The sequence below is a fragment of the Drosophila eugracilis genome, unplaced genomic scaffold (assembly GCF_018153835.1).
Source record: "Drosophila eugracilis isolate 14026-0451.02 unplaced genomic scaffold, ASM1815383v1 contig_1897, whole genome shotgun sequence".
Classification (NCBI taxonomy): Eukaryota; Metazoa; Arthropoda; class Insecta; order Diptera; family Drosophilidae; genus Drosophila; species Drosophila eugracilis.
The window spans coordinates 644,604-663,045 of NW_024572751.1; the positions used below are offsets into that span (position 1 = coordinate 644,604).

At 47.0% G+C, this 18,442-nt stretch overlaps 1 protein-coding gene across 1 annotated transcript; it reads left to right on the forward strand.

The window, feature by feature from the left end:
• The first annotated feature begins 998 nt into the window (after positions 1-998).
• LOC108115044 (pair-rule protein odd-paired) lies at positions 999-18,366 on the forward strand. The gene is made up of 3 exons (XM_017226291.2): positions 999-2,236; positions 16,298-16,467; positions 16,832-18,366. The coding sequence occupies exons 1-3, from the start codon at positions 1,261-1,263 to the stop codon at positions 17,537-17,539; spliced, it is 1,854 nt and encodes a 617-aa protein (XP_017081780.1). The 5' UTR covers positions 999-1,260; the 3' UTR covers positions 17,540-18,366.
• The last annotated feature ends 76 nt before the right edge of the window (positions 18,367-18,442 follow it).

The window sequence follows — 18,442 nt, forward strand, 5'->3', positions numbered from 1 at the left end:
AACATAAAAAGCAGATATCATCATGATGCAGATGTGTTGTTTTAAATTAAGTAAAAAGCATTAGCAAAGACAGGCCAGGTTCTATCACAAAACAAATATTTGGTCTGAAAATAAAGTGGAATATGTGAAAAGCCCCCCGCCAGTCGGGAAATCACTTCACAATCTGCCCCAAAACCCAATTCACGGAGGCACTTAGCACTCAACAGAATCCAATCAAGGCGATCGATACGAGATTATGTATTGTTTCGGAGCTGCTTATTGAAAATTCCATAAATTAGCAAATGGAAAACAGAGCGTTTGGCGCTAATGAAAGCCCGCACGTCTTCATTGCGCAACCCAAACGCAAACAGAGCGGCTGGAAAGCGGCGATGTCCGAGCGGAATGTGCTTAATATCATTAAAATCAATAAAATAAACAACTAATTTGATAAGCTGACAGCTGAAGTGGAGGCACTGCGTCCGCAGTCGGGCCCCGCGAGGAACGCGCTGGAAAGTGCATCCCGCGAGCTTTCAATTGGCTGCCCGCCGGTCCAATCAGCATCGCGGCCCCCTGCACAGGCGCACGCAGCGCCCAGTCGGCCCACCACCCACTGGCCAACCGCAGTGGGTGTTAATTTGCGCGGAACCAGTTTGCTGAGTGAGAGAGCAGTATGCTCGCCCGGGTTCCAATTGGACTGCAAGCAGCAGCCTCTGTGCTTCTCTAACCGTCGCTCGCCTAAGCAACGGGACGGCCATTTTCTTCGGTCCATCCCACTCGCACTCACTGGCCAGGCCTATCCGACAGAGTGGTGGCTTAACAAACTCACCACATTTAGCTCAACTCACCTCGGGACGTCAGTACGTTCGGCCTGCTCGCACTCATAGCTGTGCAGCCCGTTGCCATTTTGCGGGGTGTCTATGCCATTCCCGCTCGCACACACGCGATCGCCGGCAGCAGCGCTCACGAAGCGACGAGCAGCGAGTTGGAACTTCAGGAGCATTTCAGTCCTGCTGCGCATCTTGAAACGTCAAGTCTTGGCATTCGGTTGAGTCAAGTCTTGCTGCGATTCGAACGCCCAGAAACGCAACGCGCGCGAGTGAATCCCACAGAGATCAGAGATCCGAGCAAATAGAGTATATCTCAGCACATTAGTTAACAGTTAAGTGACGTGACCTCAGTGCGGTGATGGGCTCGCTGGTCTAGTGCAACAACAAAAAACTGCAGTGAGTGTCGAAGAATCAAAACAGAAACCAGAAACAGTCAAAAAAGAACTTCATAACCATGATGATGAACGCCTTCATCGAGCCGGCCCAGCATCACTTGGCCAGTTACGGGCTGCGTATGTCGCCCAACACCACCAACACCCCAAACAGCAACAGCAACACGCAGCAGCAACAGCAGCAGCAGCAACTCGAAATGACCCAGCAGCAGCAGCAGCAACAGCAGCAGCAGCAGCAACAACAGCAGCAGCAGCAGCACCAGGATCAGGAATCCGCGGCGGCCACTGCTGCAGCCTACCAAAACTCTGGATACGGGCACTTCAACAGCTATGCCTCCCGGGATTTCCTGCTGGGCAGGAGGGAGGCCGATTACGGGGTTACTGGAACCGCCGGACAGGCCACCGCCGCAGCGGACTCCATGCTCTTCTCCGGCTTCCCTGCTCAGGCTGCCGAGTTGGGCTCCGGATTCGGACAGCATCCGTTCCACAGCCACCATCATCACCATCACCAGATGCGGATGGGCATGGCGGATGCCTATGCCGCCGGCCACCCGTACAACCACCACGGCAACTTCCCGACGGCGGCGGTGCACCACCCGGTTGTACACCACCCGTCCCACCATGCCATGTCCGCGATGCATCCCGCCGGAGCTGGCGCCTTTCTGCGCTACATGCGCCACCAGCCGACATCGTCGGCCTCCAGCGTCAAGCAGGAGATGCAGTGCCTCTGGATTGATCCCGACCAGCCGGGACTCGTTCCTCCGGGTGGCAGGAAGACCTGCAACAAGGTCTTCCACTCAATGCATGAGATCGTCACCCACCTGACGGTGGAGCACGTGGGCGGACCGGAATGCACCACCCACGCCTGCTTCTGGGTGGGCTGCTCCCGCAACGGACGACCCTTCAAGGCCAAGTACAAGCTGGTCAACCACATCCGCGTCCACACCGGCGAGAAGCCGTTCGCCTGCCCGCATCCGGGTTGCGGCAAGGTCTTCGCCCGGAGCGAGAACCTCAAGATCCACAAGCGCACGCATACGGGTAAGTTTACTTTAAAGTTTGAAATTGAAAAGTGGGAAATCACACTTTCCTATAGGTGTTTAGAATGAACATTTTCCGAACTCATCAACTTCTACTTCCCCCTTTCTACGACCCCTCCAAACTTAAAGTCTTAGAAAACAATATTTGTTAAAGATTTTTAGATGAAATTTGAAATAAATTCAGATCTCACATGTTGGATTCATCTAATTTAATCTCATGTATATCCATTTGCAATAATATTAATAAGCGTTAACCTCTTTAACTTAGAAGAAGATTCCTTCTTGACCTTTTAAGTTTGCATTCAACGAAAGGAGTTCAAAATTCTTGCTATTTTCCGTAGCCGAAGATCAGAGCACCTTGTCGTGGGTTTAACCCTTGCCCGCAACCGGGCAAATCCCGGACGTTGTCAAAGTGGGCGGGTTGCCGTCGGCAAAAGTCGGTGCAACGCCCACTACCTGGCTTAACCCTCCACTGGCCGCTCGGGCCTTCTTTTATGACACCTGTAAAACCTGCGACTTAAGCCCTTCCCTCGCCCTGAAAATCCCCCTTCAAAGTTGTTTTCCTCACGGCAAGGATTATTCCAGCGACTTTGTGTTGACTTCGACTTTTGCCATTTTCAGCATTTCCTAAGCCAGGAAACAGCTCTTGACTCTCGCTTTGGGAGCCGAGTTTAATCACTTTAAGTTTCTATCAATCAAAGTAAAATCAGTTCTCTCTTTCAGTCATACAAAATGAATGATATAATTTTTGGCAACTTTTGATTTAATGAACTTTTGTAGACTTCACATCAGAACTTAAACGCCTCTGTTAATCATGCCAATTTTAAACATCTCTCTTTCGATTGCCTTTCAAGAATAAATCAAAATCGAAGCTGGGCTTAACATCAGCACTTCGGGTAAAAATTAATCAGGGACAAAGGCCTGCATTTTAGTATTTCCTTTGTCCGAGGTTTAAAAGTACAATTTATGCGCTTCGGTAGTGATCTATGAGGAGCTGAACCTTAAAGCCAGAAACGAAGATTAACGCAAATTAATGACTTTGATTCCCGTGGCTGTTGAACTTGTTCCATTGAAATTTATGGCTGGGCATGTAGGGCTCATTAGAAGCGGCGAAACACAGCCATTAAAATCAATTAACCAGTGGAAAGCCAGGGAAAACAGGCCGTAACTGCGAAAACGCAGAACAAAGTTGCCAGAAATCGGCGGCGTAATTGTTTTGAAATTGCGCCACTCGGCTTGATGAACCTTCTGGCGAAGGAGGGAAGGTCCTCGGAGGCCTTTGTCCTTGTTTCGTATATCAAAAAAAGTTGGGAAAATCCAGAAAATGGATTTTTACATTCCCCTGCTTTTGAGCGTGGGCTTTAACAGCTTTTTCGGAGGATTATTCGGTTTCTGCTTTATAAATTGAATTCAAAATGACGTCGGGCCTTCATTATAGACACATTCTATAGTTGCCACCAGGAGAGTGGAAATAAAACTCTCGCCGAGATTCATAAATCACAAAATTAGCTGCTCAAAAAGCTATTTCTTTATTTTTGGTTCGGACAAACAACATTTTCTTTTGCACACTCATCGAAAGGTAATTAAAATGTTTCGTTTTGATTTCGAGACGCCGCCATATTGTGTTCGATCTCGGAACAATCATGTGGCATTATAATGATCTCTGGGGCATTGTGATTGGGTTCCTGTGTGTACGTTATGATGATATTTTTGACTAATTTCATATTTCTTCTCCGCTTCGGCCGTGATGCAGCAGAAAGTGCGCTTTTTAGACTGATTTGTGTGTGTGCCTATGATTGGTTGACCTGGCCAACAAATTGCCGGAGATAGCCAACATACTGATTGACTTTCAAGTGGCCGACGCACAACTTCATTAGGTACTCGGGTCGGGATCGGGGCCTTTAACCTTTCCGTGGGATCCGGGCACTTGAAGTACCATCCCCATCTGGCCATCTTGCCCATCCTCACTGCATACTCGTACTCGTACGAGTATAAATCAAAAATTCAATCAGCATCGCTGGCCGGGTTAAATGTCCCTTGGCGCTGGTGTTTGTTTATGTAGCATTGACACCAGCTAACACCAACAGCAAACAAACACACACTCTGCCAGTGCGTTGACACGTGTCAAAACTTCCGTTTGAAATCGCTCGGAAGTGCTTCTTTGGCACTCCGTGCCTGGCCCTCTCAAAAGAGCCATCGAAACCCCGAAATTGGGGTAACATTCCCTGGATTCGCACACATTCCTCTCCTCCGGACTCATTTTATTTACGTTTGCGATTGTTTCTGCCCTGTTCTGGTTGCTGAACATGCAACATTAAGCTTTTGATTTAGAATATGCAAAGGTTATTTATGATCTGGTTTCCACTGCTCGCCCCTTGGGAGTGGGTCGGGATTTGCCGAGTGGGTGAGTAGAAGAACGGAGCAGGGCCAAGTCAAGTATGTGTTTATGGATCACGAGGCGATTACATAGCTATCTGGATCTGCCTTAAGTGGTGCCATTAAAGCAGCGAGAACTGATTTCAAGGGTCAATATACCAAAGCAAGCACCAAGTTTGGGATGGGAAGCTGGAATAGCCGTGATTGGTCAATAGCTTGGGAAGTTGAAATATAAATATTACCCCTGTTGATGTTAATAAAATGCAATAGCTGGTATTTTCCATCTTAATGGTTAATTAGTAACATGATTTAAGCTATTTCTAATCTATGAAACTGTGAATTCCGCGTAGAGTTTCCTTTTCTAAAATCCAAAACAAAAACTTCTCTCTCTGCTTTCATTCCATTTCCAACCGTTCCCAGCAGTGATTGCGTTGTGTTAACTTTTGCACTTGTCACCGCCACCATCTGCAATTTTGTCCAGCCTCCTGCTCCTTCCTCTGCCCTTCCCTTCCCCACTCTCCATCCCTGGAATCTCCACAAAAAAACACAACAAACAATCAAGGTTTGTCTGCTCTGTTTGTGGCTGTCGTTTTTTGTTGTTTGGGGCTCTGTTGACCTGGCCGTGGGTCTGTGAGGCTGTGAGGCTGCGAGTCTGGATAGATGGCGTTTATCACGCTGTGCAAACCGCACACACACATAGCCGTCTTTTTACACGACTCCTTCCACTCCTCCTGCCCCTCCTGCCGGACCACAAACAACTTTATTCATTAACACCTACAACGGGCCACAGGATCCGGATCCGACTACGACTGCCGCAAGAGCATTCAACAACTTTGTGGTTAGTTTTTATTCGCAGCCCCTCCGCCCGCCCGCCCGCTCCTTTCGAGCTCATTAAGCTGCTGCAGCTTCTCCTCCTCCCACCGCCCGCCTCTGGTTTTCCGTCTACGTTTCCATTTCCCAAGTGCATCCAACCACTCGCTTTTCCAGGCGCCTTGTTGTTGTGCAATTATGCTGCGGGGCAAAGTTTAGCATTCAACATTGTCCTGGTGGCTGCGACCCTTGTTTGATTAGCTCCCCCCTCCCGCCGGGAGCCCCTTACAGCCCCTTTTATCCCCAACTCGACTCGATTTAATTGAGTGCAAGTGTTTTTTTAATGAGTCTTTTATGGACTTGTTCAGTCTTTGAGCGACGAAGTGAATTATGCAATTATTTACGCTTTTTTTAAGGCAAAAGGAGGCGGGAATATTGGCTATAATGGGGAGTTTGTGGCATTGGGAGTTGGGAGACTTTCCGTAAAAGTAACTAAAAGGTATTCATTACATATTAGGTTATAAAAAATGCCAAATAATTTGCACTTTTTTCCCTCTCGCGGCGCCAATGGAATAATTTTTCAAAACACAAAATTCAAGCAAGAAACCAAAAGCAAAGCGCTGGCAAATGTCAATGATTGATGACTTTATTGCGGGTTCAACGGTTTTCACAAAAACACACACCAAACAGCCTCAGATACAAATACAGATACAGATACAGATACACATTGAGATACAGATACATCGGAGCGGGAGACAAAATCACTTTTTATTTTTGCGGATAAACAGTGTGTTTTGGCTTCTCAGAATTTGACTGTTGGCAGAACAATGGCCAGAACGGACGAGCGAGAGTCAGCGGGAGGAGGCGGTGGAAGAGACCTGCGATGTGCTCGAGCTGATTACCTTGGCTTCACTACCTGGCCAGAGGTTTTGGCCAGGATCTCCTGCCTCCTCCCCCTCTCTCCCGCTGTCTAAGGAATTGACGAACTGAAAATCAATTAGCCACGCTCTCTAGGACCAATTCTCGGGTCTGCTCACCTAATGACGAATGCATTTGAAGGTCCGAGTTCGTCATTTAATTAGCAGGGCCAGCATTGCCCCCTCCGGAGGCGAGGATATCCCCGGAAACCCGGTCCACAAGGACACCATGTTGGCATTCGTTTCGCCCAATTTAAAGTGTCAAATACCAAACATGACACACGATCGCAATCTGCTAAAAACTTTGACAAGCTCCCAAGTTCCCTCCGCGCTTCTTGCAGATTTATGTTCCCGAAGTAAAAGTGAATAAATTTCTGGTGTGGTCCCAGCCCTTGACAGCTGAATGTAAGCAAAGTTGGGCAATTTATCGACTGAACGTAGGGTTCAACTTTCTTTCTGACTGAATTTATGGTTAGTTTTCGGCATCTAGAAAAATAATTACAGCCATTTCGGTAGAACTATTGGAATAACATTTTATTCTCTTGAGTTCTGGGTGGGTAATCAATTATTTTGTTTTAAAATATCTGCCAAGTTAAGTAGTAAGCTATCAGGTTACAGTTTTGCATGCTCTGCAGGAATGATGAATGTGGAACAGAGGAAATGGAACGATCTATTATCGTTAGAATGGGTAGATTATGCTTTCTTCTTCATTATTCAAAAGTATTTAGCAGTAAGGAAGTAAAGACCAATGTCCCTGCTGGCCACCCAGCTCACTCTCTTACCCACCCATGTTAATCTAGCATATGCACCCATTCTAATTAGTGACAACCCCCGACTCGGAACCCCTTCGCAGCGGTCCCAACCAGTTACTTCTAACAATGCCTTTCGACTCACATCCACCCGTTACGGTCGTGAGCCGAGAGGGGTTGCTCGGCATTCTCTCTATTTTCCGTGCGTTTTCCCAAATGTCAAAACAGTTTTATATGCATATATGTATATAAGTATCTACCTTAACCCCTGCCTGCCCAGCTCCTGAGTAGGAATTATAATTTCATTTACCAAAAAGCGAGAGACGTAAAAAACGCGCGTTGTTAGCGCGGCAGGGGTTGTCCTCGTTCCCGTCCCCCGTTCCCTTTCCCGATCACCCAACCCTTTGGCAGTGTCATTGTTTTGGTCTTCCATTCGAATCTATTAGTTAAGTGGCCATTTTGTTGGGCTGTTGCATAATATTTGAATGGAAGTGCTAACCCTCGGACTCGGATGTTTCACTTCCACGGGCTGGACGGACGTAAGCTGCTTACCCCGGCTAGTTAATAAATGAGGCTTATTTTTGATAAATTCCCTCCATTCCCTCGGATTCTTGTTTCATTTTTATACCATATCTGCTATCTCTCTCTCATTTTTTGGCAAGTTTTCGTTCCAATTCCTAAGCCCTGGCCACGCCCACTTTGTCATTAGAAGTCGCGCTGAAATTAATTAAATTCCTCACCCGAAAGGAGCCAAAAGTAGCCACGCACCAGACTCCATTCGCATTCCTGCGGATCCCCGAAGGAGACCCAGATAGAGACGGAGCCGGGCTGGAATAAGAATACGATTTCAGCGCATAAAGAACTGATCAGCAGCAGACAAACCATAAAATTAAACTGTCATCTTGCATATTTTTTATATCTGCACACGTTCGTTGGCTGTGCCCCAAACACAGGTAGAAGATGGAGCTCGGAACTCGGAGTTAACTTAACCGGGGCCTGTGTCTCTCTGTATGGGTATCTGGGACTTGGGTTGCTGCCTTTCGAGAATTATGGAAAAGTAAGGCCTGACTAATCCTCTAAATCGCGCCAAGGGCCCCGCGCTCAATGCCCCACTTGTATAAATTAGCTGATGGGAAAAATGAAATCATTATTCATACGGGCAAAAATGTTAAACAGCCAAAAAGAAGAGGGAACCAGACATTTCTGTACGACCCGGATGGATGCTCTTGCTTGGCTTTGCTGACCAGGGAATGCCTGGAATGCTCTGATTTCGGCTGCTCTTATTCCGAATCAATGTTCTTTGGAAGTAAATCAAGAGATTATGAGTTATAGAGACCCTAAAAAGAGATTAAATGCTAAATATTTCATACCCACCTTGGCCAGCACATGTACTCCACGAACAGAGAGAGTGTAGCCCGAAAATTGCGACCGCTGAATAAACGGCTATAAGCGTGCTTGTCAAATCCGCTTAGGTTCAGATACACATATAGTATGCGTATTTGTTGCTCTTGGCCGGGACTTTTGGGAGCGTTTGTCGCTTTCGTTCAGCCGCATTTGTGACACACGAACGCCTCCGAGTTGTCTTGGCCAGCAAATGTGATTGTTTAACCCAAAAAGCCGCGGCCAGAGCAACAACCTCGCCGGGCACGCAATTTGTTGTAAAAACATTGTCAATTGTAATTACAGGCAGAATTCGGACAGGACTGGGGTGACAACCTCCTGTCAAGTGGGACGACAGCGGGCCAAGATTTTGGCTAAAATTACAACCGCCAACGCGGAAAATATCTAATGGAATAATGGAGCCAAAGACCGAATGACGCATTGCCGACGGCTACTGTGAAAAGTGTCTGGTTTGCCAGTCCATTGGCCCTCGGCCCTCGGTTTCGCGTTGCCAGTTCTCAGCATGATCGAATTTCTTCACAGGACTCAGCCGAGTGTAAGCCGCCGGGATGTGGGCCACTGCGATGTGATACTTTCCCCTCCACTCTCGACACTCAGATCGATTTGTTCTACCCGAAATATGGCTGTGTTTCGTTACCCGAGTGTTGCGAACATAAATGCAATTTTAGTAGATGTTTTGATGTGTTCATTAGGCAGTATCCATGGGATACACTCGCCCAAAGGTGTTGAAGTGTACTGAACGAGGTGCGAGGGCCGGCCGGTGTGTTTAAATAAGTCAAGATGCGAGCGGATTTGCAAATGGTATATTAGGTGGGAAAGATTTATAACTCTTTAAAATGTAATCTGAGCAAAATAAACTCCTCTCCTCAGCCCGCTCAGACCCTGAAGTCCGATCCAGCAACCATCTTCTAACCCGGTTAGGCTGTCCCAAATATCTGTCGGCTGATGTCATTGATTGGCTTTATCGCCGAACGGATCTTGTTAGAATTGACAACGCTTGAACTTGAACAAGCCACTTGAGATAAGGAATCCGTGTGTGCCCGAGTCCGGAGGTTCAGCCTCCTTCGGCTGCCGGAGATGTCACATCGCATAACCGAACGATGACAATCTCGATGACATTTTAATTTCTGACAAACAGCCGACGAGATTTTCTACTTGATGGAACTCGAAAAAATAAACAAACAGAAGGGAAAACATCCAAGGGCCGGGGCCAGGGGAAGGGTGAGTGGGCTGAGGAGATTAAGATCTTAAAGAGCGCTAAAGAGCAAAAAATCAGGCCGAGGAGATACCAAACAGATATAGACACCGATCCGTAACCGAGCCGAGACAAAGCGACACCTCTCCTCTCTGGGAGTGTCGGCCCGGCCGGGCCTTTTGTTGTGGATTTTGGCCTTCCTCTCCTGCTTCACTAGGCGCATTTCCCCTGCTTTCTTTTCGCAAGCATTTCCACCGCGTTAGCATTCCATTCATGAGGCGGTTGAGACATCAGCTGCTTCTTGGGCTAATCCTGGCCGATACTTCTTTGTCAACTAGGCCGACTTCAGTTACCATTTCTTACTCCGGAACCCATCCCTGTGCCACTCGTGTGTGCCCTTGTTTGTATGCATTTTGGGTTCAGACAATGGGCTTAGTGCTACTTTTACCTATTCTCTACGCTCTGTTTGCCATTCGAGTGCAGTTTGGGGCTCCAGAGTGCCGTACAACTTGCACTCTTCTCTGAGAGTGCCATCCTAGCCAGTGAATTAGTTTTGTTAGTCAGAGAAAGCCTAAAGGGCGGATTCAACACTCTCGATAATGGCTCTATTTAGAACTCTCAGAAATAAAAGAAATCTAGCTGAAAGAACCTAAGACTCAAACCAGTTCCGACATGACGCCCTGTTCCTTTCCGCACATTCCTAGCCTAGCTTTTTCACAGCCCTTCAAATTTCTGAGATATGATTTGGCCAGCAACTTTTGGGTCGAACACAGCACACACACCCCGACATGCACGAACTCGTAGATATATAAATTCAATCCGCAGATAGACAACTAGCAGAGCTATTAGTAAAACAATGACAGCAACAGCCTTGCTGAACACGAGTACAAGACCAAACATGGCCAGTGTTCGTCTGGCTCCGACTTCGGCCTCTGCTCTCCCTGCGCCGGCTTGGCCTGGCTTTTTTCGGACCCCAACCCAACGGTCGGAACAAATTTTGGACAAGTTTGCCATGCAACTAACGCCTCTAACATATGCGAGCTGGTGAGCTGCGCACAGCGATACATACTGGCATTGCATATGCAAATGCTCGTTCCTGAGCCTGAGCTCCTACCTACATGAGAGTGCGGCTTGCATTTAATGCATTCAAATTGCACATTCGACTGGAGCAGCCAGAAAAACTTTTCCAGACTCGAGTTCGGCTGACTAAGAAAAAGACACACGGCTGCGGATGTGTGTGCGTCTGGCAGCCGAATCTGCGTCGGGCAACCTTGTGTAATAACAAAGATTTGTTCGCAAAACACAATTTTCGAGTCGGGCATTAAACATTGAGTTTTATGTTCGGGAGGGCAAAGTTTTTCCAGCAGTTAATTCATTGAAAAATTTGTAAGCTTGCCGTTCAGAAAGTGAGTATGGAAAGTTGCGGCAAGTCACTGAATTTATCAAGAATTAATGTAGCTCTGAGTGCAGACTTTAGTTTCCAGTTCCAGTTTCTCTGTGCCAGGATCAGGATCAGCCATCCCTTCGCTTTTCCTTTTCCTTGCCAATGCAATTTCCTCTCATTTCCTCATTAGGCACAGGCCGCCAACGAAGTGTAAAATTCGGTGTGTTTTGTTTTGAAAGATTTTCCCAAAAGTATCTGGGGAAGTGACTACAATAACCGCAGGGAAACCGGGGAAACAGGGGCTGGGAATCTGGCCACTGACCCCAGTGTCAATTATTAACGTATCACTTGACAGCGAACGGCAAAGCTGCAAACAAATAGCGAAAATTATGTGAGGACGATGCTGCTTAGCCAAGGAAAACGGGGATGGGGTCATCATAATCATCGCCAAGCCATAGCCATAGCTAGGGAGGGATGCAGCAATCATAAATCACCAACGAATTCACTCAACGATGGTTTTTGTCAAACAAACAAACAATGGACCAGTCGGTCGACTGTGTGCCACAGCCATAGGTAACTTCTCCGCCCGAGGGGTGCACATCCTCTGCCACGACGACGACGTCCATGATGATAATGATAATACTCTCCCCGATGATGAGCCCGAGGACTTTGCATTCGGCCGTTGACAAGCGGCATTCATTGCACTTAAATTATGATTTTATTATTATTATTATTATTGTGGCATGGAGCGGGATGGCTGGCCATTAATTTGGTCATCAAACGCAGGCAACTGTTATAAATATTCAAAGTAAGCGGCGTGTGGGAAAGTCTGTCTGGACTAGATGAAAGGGAAATGTGGAAGGACCTGGTCGGGAAATGTTTTCGATTTGCAGTCCACGAGCCACGCTCTCGAGGCACCTGCTTATCGAGGACAGCTCAGACCATCTCGTCATCAGTAGTCAGTGCCCCCTAACTAAGCGGAACAAAAAGTGCGGACAAAGGGAAAGGGGGAGCGAGGGAAAATTGCCCATTGAAATGTAAACCGCCAGGAAATCGGGGTTTGGCTTTTCCGGCTTTAGCCGTAGGAACAAAAGGAGCATAACGGAGGAAAAAGAAGCGACAGCAGCGGAAAAAACGTATTGCAAACAAACAAACAGATACAGATACATCCTCAGATACACAATGAGCTGAGGATTCTCAAATCCGAGGAGTGTCAACAACCCAGAGGGGTAGGAGAGGAGGTGGGGCGGGGACTGCTTGAGCGGCAGGCAAAAAGTAGCAGTTTTGTTATTGTATTGTTAGATAATAATAATCATATCGCATTGCATGCTGTTGACACATGAGCGATGATGCTGCTCATCCCTCGTCCCTAGCCGCCTCCCTCTCCCTTCCTTGCTCTTCCTCCTTTCTCCTTTCTGGCTCATTTGCTGGGTAAAGAATAAAGAGAGCTCTCGCCTTGGCAGACCCTCCTTTTGTCCCTTTTCAGGACGAGTGGTGAGCGGCCCTTAAGCAGGCAATAAATATTTACCAGGGCAATTATTTAGCAGCAATTAAAACACTGAATACCCAGCATTCCCCTGCTTAGCCGCTCTGTTTACCCCCCTCTCTCTGTGTTCTTCGTTTTTAATTAATTCCATTCCGAAATGCCTTTAATAAGCAACTGTCGCTGCGACGGCTGAAAAGGTGTTTTATTTTTAATTCATCTGCTGTTTGTTGCTGGAAATTAAAAACCTGATTCACTCCAATTAATCAGCGACTGTCAATGATGCTTAATTTGCATCGCTCGGTTAGCACCGATCACGTCCAGAGCCAGGGATGTATATCCTGTTGCAAATAAATTATGTAAATAAATTATAAGTCAGTTAAGACAACAAAGGCCAATGTAAACTAATTAATCTGCCAATACGATGACTATAATATTTAATATTTAAGGAAACAGAAACTAAACCTACAAACTCTGCCCTAAATCCATCCATTTCCCTCACCCGTAGCGAAAAGCATATTGTTGTCTCTAACATCCAAACGTATTTTAATAACGTACAAGCGAATCTTCGGGCCTAAAAGAACACACTTTGGCAAAACTCATTTCGGTTTTTTCGTTTTGGGCCCGACTACGCCCAGAAACATCAGAAAGCCCCATTCCGCCGACGAAAAGAAACAACGCCCCGTAATAGCCACAACAAAAACAATTTCAGACGGGAAAACGCAGGGTGTGGGGTGGAAGGCGGGCGGGAAATGGGGGGAGGAAAGGCCGTCGGCTCGGCACTCGTCTGCAAATGACAGCAAGCTTTGCAGCAGTTACATAAAAGCCAAAACATGTGCCATATATACCAACAAACAATGCCGTACATATATTTTAATATAAACATATATATGGCCATGTACAACTTTCTTGGCTTAACCCACGCACACACACACACATACACACAGAGAGAGAGATTCGCAGAGAGGAGATTACAAAGCAACCCCAAAATATAAGAACCACCCCAAAAAAACAAACAACTCGGCAGCTGTACACAAACCGCCATGACAGGCAGTCCGTTCGGATTCCAATCGTTCCAGCCGCGAGGAACGATTTTTTGTAGGAAATTAACCATTTTGGGGCTTTCCTTTTGACGGGGGAAGGAGCAGGGAGCAGGCAGTCCCGCTAGATATGCAAATCACAAGGCAGCCGAAACAGGCCTATTTCCCAGCTACGGCCGCATTATGTGCCCGGGGACTTTGCCATTGGATTTACTTTATTGAAATATTTAAATAAGTTTGTCGATTCGCACAGCCTAAATGGGATTTGCCGGCGGATGGGCAGGGCTGGGGCTGCTCCACTCTACTTATGGCGCCTTGCCAGGGCGAAAAGGGTGCGCCAAGGATGTCTTTCATGTCGCTGCGTCGGAAGGGGAAGTCGGAAAACGTCGTCTGAAATTGACATTTTATAAATGGGCGAACGGGATATTTCGGTTATTTTCCCCTGAACCTGGACCTCGCCACATCGGACCCCTTAAACTTAAAGCAATAAAACATATTTAAATTCCAGTTTTAATGCCCAACGCCAGCTCGCAGGGGAATGTGAAAATTATGCGTATCCTCCGCTGCACTTAGCCGGGACCCGAACCCTTTAATGTCCTTGGCCGCAGCGCGTGCCGCATTCTGCGCCTCCCCCGCTGGGCTTAGACCGCAGCGCTACAGGAGATGGATATGTGGATATGTGTGCGCTGCGATGTGTGTTCCACGTTCCGTGTGCCGTGGGCATAGTCAGTCGGGCAGCGATGTGCCGCTGGGTTCCCCGAAAATAAGGTGATAAGACTGATAGCACGGATAGGAGCCCAGCGGGTTGGCGGATCCCAGTCAGCTGCCTGTCCTGTTTATGACTAATTAGTGTTTAAAGATAGCATTTCCCACTGCCACCTGATAACCGTGGACTGATGATACGGCAGGGGAGAAGTGTAACGAATTTATCTTCACAGTTTATGGCTTTAGGCTGATAAGCAATATTATTTTCAAAATTATTTCTCTTTGTATTACCAATTATTACATTTTAAAGAGAGTTCACTCGAATTGTTAAGTTAACTTGAGCTTAACCCTATAAATACAGTTCTAGTGGCGCCGCATTCCACTCGAAGGCCATCGAAAATGCGCGCACTGGTTGGGAATTCGAGGCACGTCGAACTGCATTCGCTCCGCCTGTTCCGCTTTGGGTCCCTTGGGACCTGTCAAAATAATTGAGTTCCAGCCGCAGACCGATGGCACTTTTGTAATGCTTATTTATGGGTTTTAAATTTTGACAAATTAATAGAAACCACAATAACAATCACAATGCGACACGCCATTCAAATCGAACAGCATTTGTCCGATTTCTGTTTATATCCACATGGATATACATACATATGGGCCCTCCTCTGACTTATTACGCATCTCAAAATGAAAACTTATTCAAATGCGGATAATAAAGCACATAAATTAGTATTAAATTACATACAACGAAATGCGAAGGCGAAAAAGAGCTGAAACTTGTTGAGCTGGCTGCGAAGTCGCCGCTGGATGTCTTTTCAGAGGCGGGCCAACAAAGCCCTGCCCCGGCACCCCACCTGCTGCCCAGCAGAGCAGCTTTTCCTTTCCTTAACCAACTATACACTGCCCCTCCCCTGTCCGATCCCCAGGCGATTGTCCGCTTTAAGCTCGAGGTGTGAAAATGTTCGATTATTGTCATCGTCGCCGCGACCGCGTGGGCTTCTTTCGGGGAAACTGGGGGGGGCGAGGGATCTGAGCCGCTTAGCTTCAATTGTCATAAAACTTGTGGTGCATGTAATGGCCGCTTATCTGCGACATAAATGCCATATGCTAAATGGACTTAGCCGCGGATACTTCTATACATAATTCACAGAGCTTGTTAATGGCGCTTAAACGGCGAGTGATTGAAATTGATAGGACGGGAAAACAAACAATTATCGAGTTCACGTTTTTCCCTTTCATCGTAGATTTCCCTGAAATCTTTGCCAAATTATAGGTTAAAGGTCAAGTCGATATTATTTATGTTTAGTCCTGATTTTATCTCATGGCTCCGCTGTCAAGCTGCCCGACTCCTCCACCGTCATCAAAAAATAATTTTCTAATAAGCTATAAAATATCACTTCGGGCTAAGCGGGGGAATGTTTTCCCCTCATCTTTTGATTGGAAAAGGTGTTACGCACACGAATCAAATAATAAACGTTAACCCTGTGACCTTTACCTTTGCCTTTGCCTTTACCCTTGCCGCTTTTGTTCTTGTGCAGCCAAGGAAGCGAAGGAGGACGGACAGGGGGCAGAGGGACAAATAACAAAAAGGACAATCGGCATCGGCACAGGTGAAAATCGTGTACGGGTCGCAGGTCGGGATCCCTCGAACAATGGGCCTCTTGATCCCGCATAATTTATATGATTTCTTTCCCCAGCCGTATACACGGTTGTTTTGTTATTGTTTTCCCTATAAATATGTTGGACACTCGGGTTTTCCCACCTTTATTAAACTGTCTCTGTGTGTGAGTGTGTGTGAGTCTGTGTGAGTGTGTGTGTGCAGGACAGTTCATAAAAGTTGTGAGCCCATAAATGGCCATCGTCTCTTAGCTGGAGCTGTTATTTATTTAATGCGTGTCACATAAATATCGCCGTTTATTGCCACAACGCTATATAGTCTAAGAAATACGCTCCCCATCGATAGAAAACCCACTAAAAGATACCCTTTCTTGCCTACTTTCAGGCGAGAAGCCCTTCAAGTGCGAGCACGAAGGCTGCGATCGGCGCTTCGCCAACTCCTCGGATCGGAAGAAGCACTCCCACGTCCACACCTCGGACAAGCCCTACAACTGTCGCATCAACGGCTGTGATAAGTCCTACACCCATCCCTCGTCGCTGCGCAAGCACATGAAGGTAAGTTGATTAAAGATTAGTTAAAGTTAGTTTAAGCTGAAGAATCCTGGAAGGAAGTCATTTTGAACAGACAAAAGTTACTTTGATTAAACTTTAAGTTAAATTAAACTCAATTCAGCAGTTTCCTAAATGTTTATTACAAGAAAAGGTTCTAAGTCTTACATGAAATTGTAAGTGCTTGTAACACCTTCATAGCTTGGATTAAATCATAGTATTTTAAATTAAAACTAGCTTAGTCTGAGGGTTGTCTTAAATAGTCTGCGCCTGATGCATTGATGATAGCAAAACTTAGTAGAAATTTCATAACTTTCGATTACCTTCGAACCGCAACTAACTGGCTTTTGTTTTCAAATTTCTCCTCCAGGTACATGGCAACGTTGACGAGAAGAGCCCATCTCACGGCTACGACAGCGAGGGCGAGGAGAGCTCCAGCTCGAGCATCATCACCGGCGGAGCCCAGACGCCGCCTTCGACCCGCCTGGACGGAAGTGCAGGCAGCAGCAGCGGGGTGAGCAGCTTGAGCGGCGGCAGCGGCATCAAGTCCTCTCCGCACTCCATCAAATCGGAGCCCAATCCGATGCACAGCGTCCACCTGGGAGCCTCGAGCAGTGGCAGCAGCAGCACGGCCAGCAGCAGTGCCTCCCACTTGCTGCAGCAGCAACAGCAGCAGCAGCAACAACAACAGCAGCAGCACCAGCAGCAGCAGCAGCAACAGCAGCAGCAACTAACTGCCCATCCGAGCGACTCGAAATCCTCGCCCGCCCTTCAACTGATGGCCGCCTCCGCTTCAGCCTACCTGCCCCCGCCCCTGGGACCGCCACCGTCGCACCACCACCACCCCCATCACCACCAGGCAGCGGCTTCTCCCGGGGCAGCGGCCGCCTCTGCCTCGATGTTGCACCACAACCACCACCTACTGTACCACCCGGCAGCCCAGCACCACCCGCCCAGCGACTGGTACCACACGGCGGCGCCAAGTGGCACAGCGGACGCGATGAACCCGCTGAACCACTTCGGGCACCACCACCATCACCACCACCTGATGCATCCTGGAGCAGCGACGGCGTATTGAGAGTGGGAGAACTGGTGGCCCGAGGAGCCGCCACCGCCGCCCGCCCAGCCGGTGGCCACGGCCACGACCATGGCTGGGGGAACTGGACCAGCCCAAGGACCCCTGGAGGAGTCGGCCTCCTCGCTGGACTGGATCTGCTGCCAGCGGCTGCAGAACCTGGCCCTAGTGGCGCAATGTGAAAACCAAATATTTCTGAAAGTTGAAGAAAACACTTTGAACTTTTTACCTGATAATTGAAAAATTGCTGTTGAATCGGAAGTCGAAGGTCGGGAAATCTCATTTGATTCTTTGTCGTCTTTGAACATGACTATTATGTATTTTAAATATGAATATACAAAAAAGATCTATTGCCTAATTTTGCTATTCAACTGTTATGTAAACTTAAACGTAGTTTTCTAGTTGCAAAACAAAGCCCACTAAACATAACGAAATCCTAATCTTAATGTAAATGTATAAAATATGAGTTAATTAACGCATACATGTAAAAACCGCACTCGTAACCTTAACTTTAAACTAAATTACTTAAGCATATTGACTACCTAGCCGTAAGACTTAGCTAATTTTTTGTCGAAGCTGCTTTCACCCTCATCGTCCCTCGTCCCTCGTCCTTTGTCCCATTTTCCCATCCTCCAACCTTAAGCTTTCTAGTACAAAATTTGCAAACTAATACACTGTAAAAAGAGTTCAACATCGAAGGGATTGGAAGCTCCGTCGCATATACGTATATACATTTTCGGCCTTAGATTTCTTCAAGCTTAAGTACGCAGAATAAATTAAAAAGTTATCACAAAAACCAACAACAAGAAAACCCACAAAAAACCAACAAGAAAAATAAACAGATCAAAAAACTATAGACCATAATGTTGATTTTATTTCGGGAAAAGGTTTTCATAGGCGGGCTCT